At 39.2% G+C, this 15,395-nt stretch overlaps 1 protein-coding gene across 3 annotated transcripts in view; it reads left to right on the top strand.

Moving 5' to 3' along the window:
- Window positions 1-15,395, top strand: part of LOC122645847 (protein EXPORTIN 1A) — a 37,952-nt gene continuing 22,557 nt past the window's right edge. For all 3 annotated transcript variants that reach the window (XR_006330525.1, XM_043839241.1, XM_043839240.1), the window contains exons 1-14: window positions 1-283; window positions 1,008-1,124; window positions 4,281-4,373; window positions 4,499-4,570; window positions 5,172-5,279; window positions 5,406-5,488; window positions 12,877-13,018; window positions 13,236-13,304; window positions 13,407-13,484; window positions 13,683-13,745; window positions 13,847-13,891; window positions 14,085-14,192; window positions 14,280-14,378; window positions 14,832-15,035. Coding sequence is in view for 2 of the 3 variants with exons in the window: in XM_043839241.1 (XP_043695176.1) it covers window positions 185-283; window positions 1,008-1,124; window positions 4,281-4,373; window positions 4,499-4,570; window positions 5,172-5,279; window positions 5,406-5,488; window positions 12,877-13,018; window positions 13,236-13,304; window positions 13,407-13,484; window positions 13,683-13,745; window positions 13,847-13,891; window positions 14,085-14,192; window positions 14,280-14,378; window positions 14,832-15,035 (1,380 nt within the window). In the remaining variant the exon portion in view is untranslated. The remainder of the gene's footprint in view (window positions 284-1,007; window positions 1,125-4,280; window positions 4,374-4,498; window positions 4,571-5,171; window positions 5,280-5,405; window positions 5,489-12,876; window positions 13,019-13,235; window positions 13,305-13,406; window positions 13,485-13,682; window positions 13,746-13,846; window positions 13,892-14,084; window positions 14,193-14,279; window positions 14,379-14,831; window positions 15,036-15,395) is intronic.

Raw genomic sequence — 15,395 nt, 5'->3', positions numbered from 1 at the left:
CCTCTCAACCCATCTATCACTTCTTTCCGGAACTCTCAGTTCAACCTCTTTTGGAGAATTAGGGTTTACGAGGGTTCCCTGTCTGTGTTGTTTGCTAGGGTTTTCGAGATCGATTTGGAGGAGATTTTAAGGATTATTGAAGGCGTGAAACTCTTTAGAGTAGCGTTGTTGTTGGTGTTCGTCGATGGCAGCTGAAAAGCTCAGGGATTTGAGTCAGCCGATCGATGTGGCATTACTCGATGCCACTGTTGCGGCGTTCTATGGGACGGGATCTAAGGAGGAGGTGAGATAGTTTGGTTCTATTTTTTCGATTGTTTTGTTAATAGGAATGAAGCTCTCGATCCTATTTTTGGTTTCTGTGTCGAAGTACTGGTTGGAGAGTCTCATGGATGTGGGAAGGGGTTTTGTGGTTTTACTTTTTGTTGTTTCTTTAGTTGTATTTTACTATAGATGGAATAGAATGCGTTTTCCCTCTTCTGATGGAAACATTTGCATAGCTACTATCTTGGAGTGTGAAGATTTCCTTGGAATCTTCAGTTCTCTTGTGTTTTCTCCTTTCTAGAATTTTCCATGTATTTATTTTGACGAGGTAATTTCAATTTTATTCTTATTCTCTTCCAAATAAGGTTGAAGGTTAGTGAAAGGTTTTTAGGTTTTCTTTCTACTGAAAATTATGTTTCTCAGAAGGAAGTGAGTTTGAACTACTGTATATACTGCTGAAGTTTCATCCCTGAAAAGCCAATTCCTTTCTCCCAGTTTAGCCTCCTAGGGTCGTAATTTGTTTGAGTCGCTGGTTTAATGATGAAAAGGTGCTGCTTTGTAAAATTGTTGTATTAAGTGTTGCGGACTCATTTCTCTTGAAATTCCATATTACATTAGTTCCTCTTTTACAGAGTTAGTACCAGGATTTATAGTTTACTGAAAGCTTCTTTCTTGATTGTGTTTTGAATTGTATTAACTATCAAATGTTTGCGCTAATTTTACCTGCTATTTTGTTTTGGTGGCAGAGGACAGCTGCAGACCAGATTTTAAGGGAGTTGCAAAACAACCCCGAGATGTGGTTGCAAGTGGTTCACATTCTTCAAAGCTCACAAAACCTTAACACTAAGTTCTTTGCACTTCAGGTTGGTTTATTGTCCACTGTATTCTTTTATCAGATGTTAATATTTGATATATACGTGTCTAAACTTAACAAAATTATAGTGTCAATGCTGTGGTTTACCTTTCATTAGGCATTTTTGTTCTTTCCAATGGGTTTGAGCCATTTGGATGGACATTGATATGAGAATGGATCTTGGAGGGTGAGATAGGTCAAGCAAGGTATTCCCCCTCCCCTTTCAATTTCTAGGGGGGTGTGGTTACTGTGGTAGGATGAGTGAGGTTTATCTTTATTCTTGAATGTGAAAATTCAAAAGGTGGCCAGTTGATAGAGAATACTTTTAAAGACTATTTGTAGATATTGCCAAAGTGATAGGTTTTGACTGATTCCCGAATGAGATCCTGTAAGTTTTGATGAAATCTTGGATTTAATTCAAAGTATTGAGATCTTGGATTCAATTCAAGAGTTTGAGTATTCTTACTAACCATAGGTTATAGATGAGCGATACCGATCAAACTTCAATGAAAATCAAATAACTGAGGTTTTGTTTGGAAAATGAATCCATTTAAACCATAGTTATCAAGGCGTCGCCATGGCGTCCAGATTCCTTGGTCACCTTGGATGCCTTGGGCGCCATGGCGGTGTCGCCTTGTTTTTTTACCCTCTAAAATGCCATGGTCACCTTCTCGCCTTGATAACTATGATTTAAACAATGAAAAGGATAGTGCAGGTTGAATACAGTGGGGAGCAGATCAATAATTGAAAGAAATAAACTTAAACAGCTATGTTCTTGAATCAGAACTATTGAACAGAATCCCAGAATTCAATATACCATCCTAAATCTTAAATATGAGAGTAAAAAACAAGAAGATGAAAGCTGTACCTGCAGAGTAGCTACAGCCTGCCAACAACTAGGTTATTGCAGCCATCAAACCATAGAATTCCAACAGGAAGCCAGATATCTTTGTTCTAAACCAAAAACTGAATTGCAGAATTCTTATATGGCGGATATTCACAGAATCCTATTTAGTTTTTACTTCTACTTAGATAATCCTATAGAAAAAAAAGACATGAAGTGTGTTTTTCTTTTCAGTATGGGACACTCATACTGACAATAAAACTGGATTAAACTCACAATGACTTCTAGTGAACCATCCTTGACCTACACTACCAGGGTTAGTAAATGGAGGAACTCTACTAGAATAAATAAATAAAAGAAGATGCCTCAAAATTAACCCAAATAACTTAGTCCTAAGTTCGATTACTTAGATTCTGACCCCATGTGCCCATGGTTGTCACGGCGTCTAGGCAACCCAAGGCATTGGAGTGGGCCTGGACGCAATATGATACTAACAAAGTGACAAAGGTGCCTGCCTAGGCGTCTCCTAGACAACTATGAATGTGCACATATGCCACACTCTAGTACACCTTTTTGCCAATTCCAACTATTAGGGTGTACCCAGTGCACGAAGCTCCCGCCACTGCGGGGTCCGGGAGGGTCATAATGTACACAGTCTTACTCCCGCTTTGCAGAGTGTCTTGTATCCCTGTGAGATGTAAATGTCGGAGAGGAACTTCTTACCTGCCCAAATTTATTTATTCTTTCGGGGTGGGGTGGGGTGGGGTGGGGTGGGGGGGGGGGGGGGGAAGAATATGGAACATTTTAACTCTGGAGTTCGGATTATGAATTTTGGCTGGGAGTCTTGCATGCCGTTGCAACAGTGTCACAAGTTCGAGTCGGTAAACGGCCTCTCCGTTAAGTGGGGTTAAGGCTGCGTACATTATGTCCTTATGCAGACCCCGCAGTGGTGTGATCCTCGTGCACTGGGTACACTCTTTTTAGTCTTGCATGCCATTTGACAAGTTGTGGAGCTAGGACTTGGAAGCGTATGCTAAATATTAATGATGGTGATGCAATCCCAGGTCACGAGAGCCTGTTTTGGGATCGCTATGCACCCACAAGAAATACTAAATAACCCAAATTAAGAGTTCAGTAGTAAAACAGTAAATAATCTGAACTCTAGGACCTCTTGAAATAAAGAAAAGTAAATCTTGGGGCCGAACCATTATCTCATTTGAGGGGCAGATCCAATCTAGTATTTTAGAAAGGTTTGGGGACAGATGCAATTTAAGGCAGTGGGGCTTCTTAATAATTATTCAGAAACCTGGCCTTAAGTGAGGCTACCAAAATATATCTTCTTCTAGCTATCGAACAACAGGAAGGGGCGGTAGAAAATTATCTGATTCATGCGAGAGTTCTCTCTCATGAAGACTTCAATCAAAGTGGGATTTCACGAGGAAATTTGTAATCCCTGACCGTCTTAAAATCATTCAGTAGCAGTCCTAAACGAAATACCAGGAAGGTGTTGAAGCTTGCTGAAACCGGATCTGGAGGTAACGGTTATCTCTACTGAAAGGGTTTTGGAAGGTCTGGGGTTACTATTGCCTGGGGTTAGGCAAGTTGACACCCAAAAGATGAGGGAGAATTGAATCCTGTCTTCCCCTAACACTCAAAGAACTACCACTAATCATTTTACATGCTAAAAAAAGGTACAGAAAGAAGCTAGACTGATAGGCTGCTTGGGGTTGTTTACACAAATCCTGTTCCATCATTCCATTATTTAAGGCCGTGTCTTATTTGTGCAAAACTCTTTTATCTTGCCACCAGTTCAACCCAATTCCTTTTGAGCATCTCCTTTCCTTCTAAACACTTTGTTTCTGCACCATGTTTGTGTGCGTGTGTGTGGTAACTGCAGTCTCCGGGTTCGAGCTTAGATTCAATACTCACTGGCTTATTTTTTCCTCGTCAACGTCTTTGCAACCTTGAGGGCAGACCTTGGCTCAACGGTGAGGTTGCTCCATTGTGACCTAGTGGTCCTGAGTTCGAGTCAGGAAACAGCCTCTCTGCGAAGCTGGGGTAAGGCTGCATACATTATGACCCTCCCCAAACCCCGCAATGGCGGGAGCCTCATGCACTGCGTATGCCCTTGTTTAATGCCTTTGCAACCTTGGAGAATATATATGAATAATTTTACTGCATTATTTTTCATGACCTGAAATATTTGTGACTACTCATAGAGATATTAGGAATTTGAGCTGCTAACTGAAATTGCACATTGATATCTTGCCATCTGTATGGTATGTCTGAAATTAGAAGTATTGTGTTGCTTTATTTGTATAGGTTCTGGAAGGTGTCATCAAATACAGATGGAATGCCTTGCCAGTGGAACAACGAGATGGAATGAAAAATTACATATCAGAGGTCATTGTACAGGTATATGTTTCACTGTAATATTTTTAACTGAGATTAAGTTTAAAAATAACTACTGTTTTCTGCATTTAGGTTTCTTATTTTGCTACCTTTATTTACCTCCACTGTTGATGTTTCTTCTCATATAGCTTTCAAGTAATGAAGCCTCTTTTCGGCGGGAAAGGCTTTATGTCAATAAACTCAATATTATTTTGGTCCAGGTAATATCTTCTCTTTCCCTCTGTCTCCCCCCCCCCCCCCCACCTTGGTGGGTTGGGTCACTCCAGATTATTTACAGACCTGTGTTAATCTTTTTGCTTTGTTGATTGTCTATTTTCACATTTAATTATGCTAAGTCATGCATAGTTGCATTTAATGATGCTTACTAGTTTACTACAGTGTGATTTGTTTCTCTTATTTGCAATGTCATTTTTTTTCTTCTAATCTGAACTGAAGTAACATTAAAGGATAAGTTTGCAGGGTAGGGTGCGATTTTGTTCTTTGGTATGCAATTTTGTGTTTGTATTTTTAAACAACCTTCCCGGTTGTGTCCAATGTTGTTGCTCTAGTCAAATATGTGATTAATATTTAGTCTTCTCTGCGCTACTTCCTCCTCCCTCAACCTCCCCCCCCCCACCCCACACACACACACACACACAAAAAAAAAAGGAAATTGAAGAAATAAAGAAGCTTTCTGTCTTCAAGATTTTATTATGGATTCGGATTAGTTTGCCCAGTTGAACTCTTTAAATGTGTTTGATCCTTGTATTTGGAATTACTCATCAATTTGGTTTATATCTTTTATTCCATCTGAAAATGTAGATTTTGAAACATGAGTGGCCAGCCAAATGGCAAAGCTTTATTCCGGATCTTGTCTCAGCAGCAAAGACTAGTGAAACCATATGTGAAAACTGCATGGCTATATTAAAGGTATTTATTCCTAATTCTTGCAAAGACTTGGTGAGGACTGCATGGTTATATTAAAGGAAATTATTCCTTGTTCTTTTTGGATGGTATCTGAGGCATATGCTGATGACATGATATTTTGATTTGCAGCTTTTAAGTGAAGAAGTTTTTGATTTCTCAAGGGGGGAGATGACTCAACAGAAGATCAAGGAACTTAAGCAGTCATTAAACAGGTAATTGTGCTGATATGCTTCGTAATTATGTAGCTTTGATGTAGTCTTTGCTGATGCTTGCTTTTTTTGTTGTCAAAATCTAACCAATTTCTGGCTTAGGGTGCCATTTTTCACTGACGATAAAGAGTATTGGTATCCTAAAGAATTTTATGTGATGTATTCTTTCTTGCCACTTTCTTTCCGTTGTCTCTGATTATATATGGTTGAAAATATAATTACCAACTAAAAGCATCGTTGTGTCATATCCTTTGTCGTGCTTAGTTAGGAAGAAGTGTACCTGTAGCTCTTCTATGTTGAAAATGGTTCTGGAATCCCTGTTCTACCCTAATATTACCCCGAGACTGTGTTGAACTCACACCGCCACTGAGAAGGGTGGGTGAATCAGTGATGCAAGGTCTCTCAAAAAATTCTCACCATTTAGGGGGAGGAATCTCACAAGTCGAGCATGCACAGATTCCTACGGTCATCACAAAGCACAAACTACAAAAGCATCCATAAGACAAGATATAACATGGTTCACCATTGTGGCTACGTCCATGGTGCAAATGGCTACTGTACAACCAAATCTAGCTTGGGTGTATGAACAATACACTTTAATTCAGCAGCATCTACTGTTAGGAGCACAAACCCCCAGTTTAGTAGCACCTACTATAAGGAGCACCAACCCCCAGTTTAGTAGCACCCACTACAAGGAGCATGAACCCTGATTTAGTATCCTGATGCAGATAAGTCACCTAGAGGGGGCTTATTTTATTGGAAATAAGCTTTAGGTTGGGTTATGTATGTGTTGGGCCTTTGATCCCATGGGGTTTCTTTGTAATGAGCTACTTTAATGGGCCTAAAATTTGGGTAGAAAGTAGGAAAACGGGATTTAATTAATTAGTTTTGTTAGAGTCCTATTTTGAGTCAGTTTCTTTCATTATTTTAGTTTCTTAATCAGTGTATGTTATCTTATTAGTTGGATTGGGTTAGGCCGTTCCCTTTTAGTGTTTGAGTCTTCTATATAAGTTTGTAAGGGGCTACAGCCTTGTACACAAATTTGATTAATGAGATTGAGGAAAAAAAACATAGCTTTGTGCTTTGCGCTGTGAGAGAGTATGGTGAGATGCCATTGGTGAGAGGCCGTGGGTGAGAGACTTGGGTCAGAGAGACTGCCCTATCTTCTTTTCTTCTTCAATTTCTTGTTTTTTATTTTATTCTTCTGAAATTTTCTGCAAATATGAGAACCGATCGGAGTATTTATTGCTGGACCTAAAGTTTGTGATCCTCTTGTGGACTGGTTATCACTTGTGACTGGTCTACATTACACCCGCTACAAGGAGCATCAGCCCCTCTATCAAGCACCCACTTGATATCTGCAATGATATGAGCAAAATGACATACAAAGATGCCCCCAATCTAAGAACAATACTGACTGAGGTATTTCCTCATACACCTTATCTATAGTCAAAGCATACACATATATGAAAGAAAACAAAACAAATAGGTTACTTACATCCAAGTTGCTTCTTCATTTTCTTCTACTCAAACTCAACTCCTTTTGACTTCTAGACCTTCAATCTATAACTCAATGATGACTTTGAAAGCTTCTTGTACTTCCCACAAAATCCTCGGCTTGCTCTCAACCTCTTCTTTTCTTTCATTCTCAACCCTTGAGGATTTCACTGTGAAACATGAAGAATCCTTCTCACAATATGATGATCAATGGCTTCAATGAGTAGCTTCAAGGATCTCTTCTAGGGTTTTCTTCTTGGAGACTCTCTTCCTCTTCCTCTTGAGTGGGGGTTCTCTATATTCATGTCACTCTACACCACTCTTAATAACCCAAAAACCTCTCTTTAGTTGTATTTCGTCAAACCATTGGTGTGACCTACAATGGGCCCCACACTTCAAAAAACTGCAAAATGAGGTTTTCGATCCATAGCTGTTTGACTGCATCAGCCCCTGTTGATCGCCTTGTGTAACGACCCAGCTCCTCTATTGGCATGATATTGTCTTCTCTGGCCCAATGGGTCTCAAGGCTTTAAAACGCATCATACCAAGTAGAGGAGGCTACTCTTTATCAATCGCTCAGGATCGCCCTCCCTAGCCGATGTGGGACTAAGTTTGCACTCCCTCACCGATCTCCCAAACCCCCTGGTACTCAGCCGTGTCTTGGTGGGGACACCTCAACGATCTCCTAGGCAGGCCGGTACTAAGCCGTATTCTTGGGGCGTTACATTCTCCCCCCCTTACGGGCACAGCGTCCCCGCTGTGGCCCCACCACCGGTGTCGGGAGTTTGCTCTGATACCACTGTAACGACCCAACTCCTCTATTGGCATGATATTGTCCTCTCTGGCCCAATGGGCCTCAAGGCTTTAAAACGCGTCATACCAAGTAGAGGAGGCTACTCTTTATCAATTGCTCAGGATCTCCCTCCCTAGCCGATGTGGGACTAAGTTTGCATCCACTCACCGATCTCCCAAACCCCCCTGAAGCTCACAGAACATGTCTAATGTTCGTGCCGTAACTTTCAACTCAGATATCGAATCATCCTGATTCAAGTTCCATATAACTTGATTTCCAACAAGTCTCGTGTTTACCACTTGAGGATCCGATAAACCAATGCGAAGATGTAAGGCAATCTATTTACTGCCCCGACAAGAAACTTGCTATCTTCACTTAGCTTGATTCAAACATTGCATCCTTAAGCTACCAAGGCCACCAAGTGAGTGTCTAGGTGAGTGTATGGAACGACTGAGGGTGTTGACAGCAAGACGACACTTTGTTCAATAACAACACCTTGCTCAACAGACTGCTGTTATGGCTTGAAATGTGGGCCATCCCAGTTTTGAAATGTAGGCATGCTTTCCGAAGTTGAACTATGTGAATTTTCTGTATCCATTAATACCCCAGTTCCTTCCCTAGATTGTATAATTGTCAAAGGTAAGTCTTTGAAGGAGCTATGAGATTGTCTTTTTTTATGTTGGTCCATTCAGCTATGTGGAGTTGATTTTGTTTTCGTTTGTCGTCTTTTACTAGGAATATACTATTTGTTCTTTACTCTCTTGCCAGGATTTCTTTCTTATCCTGGTACTGTTGCTAAAAAAGAAAAAGCAGTTTTAGGATGTGCAGATCTTGATTCTTGAAGTTTTCAAATAGTTTAGGTTGGTAGTGGTAGGACTGAATTTTGTCTCCTTGTTAGTTTTGTTCTTGAATTTTGTCAACTAGAGTTATAAAAAAAGAAGAGATAGAGATTTCGATCAAGTGAGGTGTATAAAGGGTGATGCCGGAAGAGTTTTGGTAAGGGATGATGACATTGTAAAGAGATGGAAGGAATATATTTGTGACCTACAAAATGGGGATAGGTTGAGTAGAAATGACCCAGGTGAGTACATTATCCAACAAGACTCCACACGTCATAGATATGTACGTAAGGTTACTGTGGCAGAAGTTAATGAAGCTCTAAGAAAGATGAAAACAAGCAAAACACCAGGCCTGTATGAGATTCCAATTAAGTTTGAAAAACCCTAGGGGGTTGTGGGGTTTATTGGTTAGCCAATTTGTTTAACTGGATTATGTACACTAGGAAGATGCCAAATGAGTGGAGGAGAAGCATTGTAGTACCGATCTACAGAAATAAATGTGATACCCAAAAGTGTAACAATTATAGAAGCATAAAGCTAATGAGTCACACGATGAAACTGTGGGAAAATTACTTGACACCCCTCTCTTCACTAGAACTAGATCTCTAAGGACTCGATCATAGGCTTTTTCCAGGTCGATAAAGACCATATGGAGATCCTTCTTGTTATCTCTATATCTTTCCATGAGCCTCCTCAATAAGTATGTGGATGTCATTAAAGATATGTACGGGGCGTGGTGACTAATGTGAGATTTGTGGGAGGTTAGGGCAAGGAATTCCCAATTTCGATTGAGTTACATCACGGTTCAGCTTTAAGTCCATACCTTTTTGCGCTTATCATGGACGAGTTAACCAAGAGCATTCAAGACGAGGTCCCTTGGTGTATGCTCTTCGCTGATAATATCGTTTTGGTGGATGAGACAAAAGAAAGGATTAACTCTAAGTTAGAGCTTTAGAGGTCAACCTTGGAAACAAGAGGCTTTAAGGTTAGTAGAACGAAGACGGAGTATATGATGTGTAATTGTAGTCACACTATGATGAGTATTGATATGACGTGAACTGAGGAAAGAGAGATACCGCAAAGTGATTATTTCATATATCTGGGGTCAATCATAAATAAAGAAGGTGACATAGAGGATGATATTTCTCACAAAATTAAAGTGGGTTAGATGAAGTGGAGAGGTGCGTCCGGAGTGCTGTGTGACCTCCTACGTATTCCTTTAAAGCTTAAAGGAAATAATGTAGCTCTAAATAGGAAGCAGTCCTACTAGAGGCCAGGTGAACAATGGTTCTGAAATTGATCAGCCGATTGGGGCAAAGTAGGCTGATTTGACTCAAAACTAGGGTTAGGTAAGGGGAATGAGTGAATGTGATATATGATAATGATGGGCAGGTCTAGGGGAAGCTATTAATGTAGGTAGAATGATGCTTCATTAACAAAATTAAATTTTAGGGTTAGGGTTTTGGTTTTGGGTTTGGGTTTGGGTTTTAGAATTTAGGTCAAATTTAGGGTTTTAATTGGGGTTTAAGGGCTGGGCTTAGGATCAAGTATTACTGGCAGGGAGAGGGAGGATTGACCAGAATTTGGGCTAATTCTGATGGCTAGAAAAGACTCTGGGAATTTTAGGGTTTATAGGGCTTTAATGGAGAAGAGGGAATTTAGGTTTAGATGGCTGGATAGGGCTGAGATGACTATCGAGTGGAGGGGATGATGTCAAGGGACTGTGACTGAAATATGAATCAGTTTTGATGGTTGGTTGGGGCTGTAACTGAACTAGGGTTTAGGGAATTCAAATAAAAATTAAGGGGGATCAATTGGGAGGAAGAAAATGGAGATGGTGCTTCAAACTTACTTGCAGTTGCAGCTGGTCTTTAATGGAGGCAGCAGCTATGTGATAGAAGGATAGAACCACCTTCTAGTTGAAGAAGATCCTCCTAGCCGTCATGGCGTAAGGAGTCAATTGGATTCCACCAATCCTTTTCCACCTGGAGATCCACAAGGATGCACACACTCTCAAGGAGCCAAGGAGCAGCAGCAATGGCCGCCAAGCAAACACGATTTTTTTAATTCAAATAAACTGTGGGGAGCCTCCACGATATTCTATTATTTAAAGTATGGCCTTAGGCCAAATCCTATTACAAATTAACCTCTTCCTTGATAAATCGTGGAAGGGTCCGAAGGGAAGGAATTAAAACTAAAGCTAATAACTTAAAACAGTAAATTCACCTATCTACCTCTAATAACTTAAATTAAAAGACACTTAGCTAAATAACTTAAATTGACCCAATTGAACCAATTGGATGCAACCAATTTTGAACTGGCTCAATTTTAAAAACAGGAAAATAAACTAAGTATGGAATGGAAATTATTGGAATGTAAACATAAGCTATGGCTCCCTAATTAAGCCCTAAGTTTAGGACTTCTTCTTCTTCTTCTTCTTCCTACTTGGTGCTGCATTAGGAAAGTTCTATAGGACTGTTGTTCGACCGGCCATGATGAATGGGGCAGAATGTTGGGCAGTTAAGAGGTGTCATATTGATAAGCTTTGTGTAGCAGACATGAGGATGTTAAGATGGATGTGTGGAAAAACAAGGATGGATATAGTTCGGAATGAACGTATAAGAGCAGACTTGGGAGTTGCCTCAATCAATGACAAGCTCCGAGAGAGTCATTTAAGGTGGTATAGTCATATTCAACAGAGGCCTAGGGACGTCCCAGTAAGGAGGAGCAAATGAGTGAGATTCAGATTGAAGGAGCTAAAAGAGCTATAGGGGCAAACCTAAAATTGCCATAGGCGAAGTGGTGAGGAAGGACATGCATAGTCTAGGTCTTGTGCCTGGTATGACCTCGGATAGAGCCTATTGGAGGGCAAGGATTCGTGTTGCAGACCTTATTTAGCTGAGTTTTTCCTAACTTGCTGGGCTGTGCCTCTTTCCTCTTACTGTCTTTCACCTTTTATTTTTCTATTTCTTTCATCTATCTTTCATATTTCTGTTATCTTTTTTTATTCCTCGTCTCTTTCCCCACCCCTCTTTTCCCATCTTTTCTTTCCTTTTTTGGTTAGAATTCTGTTTTCCCTGCTGTGTTCTGTTTGGATCCATGTAGCCGACCCCATTAAGTTGGGATAAGGCTGAGTTAGTTGTTGTTTGTTGTAGAGTTATTAAAAAGTGGGAGGTGCATGCAAGGTGCCAAAGGCTTCCTGTTCAACACAAGGCAAGCACATGCCTAACTGATGTGAGGTGCAGTTTAAAAAAATATATAGTAAGTTTTGTTTAAAACAAATTTATATTAAGTATTAAATCACTTAGAAGTGATGGTAGTATTTTTTTTTTTTTTTTGGGGATAGGTAGTAATGTAGTATTCCCATAAATGATAAAGGTTAGTCCAAATTAAAATAGTGTGACGACAAGACTACAGTTTCAAAGTCGCAAATAATCAGCGACAAATATACTATCAAAGAAAAAAGAATTACAAATGTAAGTTCTTTAGTGCATTAGCTATCTGCAAGATAACGAACCCTAAATTGCATGGTCAAACCAATTTTCAAAATTACAGAGCAGGCTTTATTTACTCAACCAGAGCAAGCCCCAAGGGTCCAGTTGTAAAACAGAAAGGGGTTATGATTTGTTTGCTTTTATCTAGCAATCCAACCAGTGGCAGACAGGTTGTGTGCCTCTGGCATATTAGTCCCAAGCGCAAGGGGTATGATCTTGCTTGAGCTGCAAGCCGCAACACTCTTGTCTCAAGCTAGTGCCTCAATAATACAGTCATCAACCCTGAAGGATCTTAGCTTATCTCTTAGAATGCATTACTCTTGGCTTTAGATATTATACACAAGATTAGTCCTTAATGTATCTCGAATGATCTTCTAATCTTGAACAAGCAATTATTAAATCAAGGAATGGAAGTGAGGCTTTGTCCATAGTAGATGGCAAGTTAAGAGTACCCTGGAGGTTCCTTTTTTGGCTTCATGTGGGTTGAGGGAGGGGGTTCTGGACTAATTCCTTACTGTTGATCTAAATTAGATCAACAGTATCTTTTAGGACCTTTACCATGTGGAAGTGCTTACTGATTTGGGATGATATTTTCTTGCATTTGATAGTGGATACTTCCGTTTTGCAAATATAGTAGTTGTTATTTGTTCGCAGCTCTCTCAACTTACAATTGCATGATCACTCTTCGGGTTTTATTGTGTACAGTTTCTTATTGTTTTAAATGCTTCCTATTTATGTACTGTAACTTATTGATAAGTTTGTTTGCAGCGAGTTTCAGCTCATTCACGAATTATGTTTATATGTGCTCTCTGCGGCATCTCAAAGGACTGAACTCATTCGAGCAACACTGGCTACATTACATGCTTTCCTTTCGTGGATTCCTCTGGGCTATATTTTTGAGTCCCCACTGGTTTGTGCACTAATCAAAGTAGATTTTTGTTGTATAATTTAGTTTTCTCACAGCTAGAGATATTGTATGTTGCGAATCTGAATTTGTAAAGAGTTTATTTTGACATGTAAGAGATGTTTATATGTAATAAAGGACACCTTCACTGGTCCGCTTTTTCCACTTATTTCAATTTCCATTGCTAATCCTATACCCTATTGGCTTTTTTTGCATATGATAGCTTGAAACACTTCTAAATTTCTTCCCGGTGGCAGTATATCGGAATCTTACTCTCCAGTGTTTAACAGAGGTATGCAGTGTCTCATTTTTCTTCGCCTCATTTGTTTCTTACCATCTTTCTTTGAACTTAAAAATACTTGATAGTGCAAACCTAACATCTTTATGTTTACAGGTTGCAGCCCTTCAGTTTGGTGACTACTATAATACACAATATGTTAAAATGTATAACATTTTCGTGGTGCAATTACAGGTATATTTTGCAATAGCATTTTTAAATTCATTTAGATTCTTATCTAAAATTACTGGATGTGTCATCTCTGATTTCATTGATTTATTTGTTAATTCAATGTGTTTTCCTCCCTCCATTTACAAGTTGCGTCCAGTAATTCTTTTCACTGACTTACTATGACCTTCATTGAATTCTGCACTGACATTTTATGTCCTGTAGACCATTCTTCCACCGGGAACAAATATTCCTGATGCTTATGCCCATGGATCTAGTGAGGAGCAGGTGAGCTGTCTACTTTTTTGTAATTTCTGTCAGCATTTAATTGTTTTGATGTTTTTGTCTGTGTTACTAACGGGCTGCTTTTTTTTTTTCCTTCTTCTCAGGCATTTATTCAGAACCTGGCATTATTTTTGACATCATTATTTAAGGCAAGTTTCTGTGTTTGGAACAGAGTTTAGCTTTATTTGCACAGAAAGCATCCTTCAATGAAGAGCTTACATGCTGTCATGTATTATTTGTAATGAATGAACTGTTTATGTGCTGCACTGTCATTTATGCTGTTTGGCTGCTGAACAAAATGCAATGTGGGAATACGTGCCAACTGCACCTTTTCTTTTGCAGTCCCATATTCGAATACTTGAAACAAATCCAGAAAATAGATCTGCTCTTCTATTGGGTCTTGAATATCTCATTGGCATCTCGTACGTTGATGACACTGAAGTTTTCAAGGTAATTACATTAACATATATGTGCATTTGTTAACTGCTTGTCAGTATTTCTAACTCAATGTTTACTCCTTGAAATATGATTGTGCAGGTCTGCTTGGACTATTGGAACTCCTTAGTCTTAGAACTTTTTGAGACCCAACATAGTCCGGACAATCCTGTAGCAACTGTTGGCTTGATGGGGCTTCAGGTATGCATAGTTTCAAGATTAGAGATTCAAAATGAATTCAATATGAACTGTAGAAATTCTTTATTATGGTTACTAATTGGATATACATTTTACTAATTGATAGATATTATATGGTACATACATCTTTGATATTATACTTTCTCTGAATCTTTGTGCTGATATGGTGAAAGTTCATTTGTTTTTTTGTAATGCCTTATTCTTGTTGGGAAGCCTGCAGTTTCTATTGCTTAGGCATTGGGAGATCATTTCTTACATACAAGATGCTATTTGTTTGGCATTTGTTGTCAGTTACATTCATGCTTCTATGGCTCATTTCTATATTAATTGTGTTCATCAGTTTTTTGAAGGTTTAGTCTTCGTTTTCTGCGGGGTACTTTATTTTTTATTCTGAAATATTGATTTCTGAAAAATTTTGTGCTTATTGTGTGTACTTTTTATGTACTGATTCTGCAGATGCCATTGCTTCCTGGTATGGTCGATGGCCTTGGCCAACAACTTCTCCAACGAAGACAGATGTATGCTCCTCCAATGTCAAAGTTAAGAATGTTGATGATCTGTCGTATGGCAAAACCTGAAGAAGTTTTGATTGTTGAGGATGAAAATGGGAATATTGTCCGTGAAACCATGAAAGACAATGATGTGCTTGTTCAATATAAGGTGTGTGCAATCTCCAGATACTGACTTACATCTAGTCACAAGATATATAGCTTAGAGGGTTGGTGATTAGTGTATAAGGCTTGCACGTGATTTACATATTTGTCAATTAAAGTACTGTTGTTCATATTTGGTGTTCTGATATTGTTTATATAAACTTATTATGAAATAAATGCAGAAATTATAGAATAATATGGCAAACATGTCAAATTAATACTGCTGAGATATTATGTTTTTCTTTAGTATATATGTTTGTCAGTTTGTGTGTGTGTATGTGTGTATATATATATATGGCTGATGTTCTCTGTGCCGCAGCGCAGCCTGCGCCCAGGCACATGGGCTTGCCATTCAGGGGGGTAGGGT

This window comes from Telopea speciosissima, chromosome 11 (genome assembly GCF_018873765.1).
Source record: "Telopea speciosissima isolate NSW1024214 ecotype Mountain lineage chromosome 11, Tspe_v1, whole genome shotgun sequence".
Lineage (NCBI taxonomy): Eukaryota > Viridiplantae > Streptophyta > Magnoliopsida > Proteales > Proteaceae > Telopea > Telopea speciosissima.
This window is presented reverse-complemented; position numbering and strand designations above follow the sequence as displayed.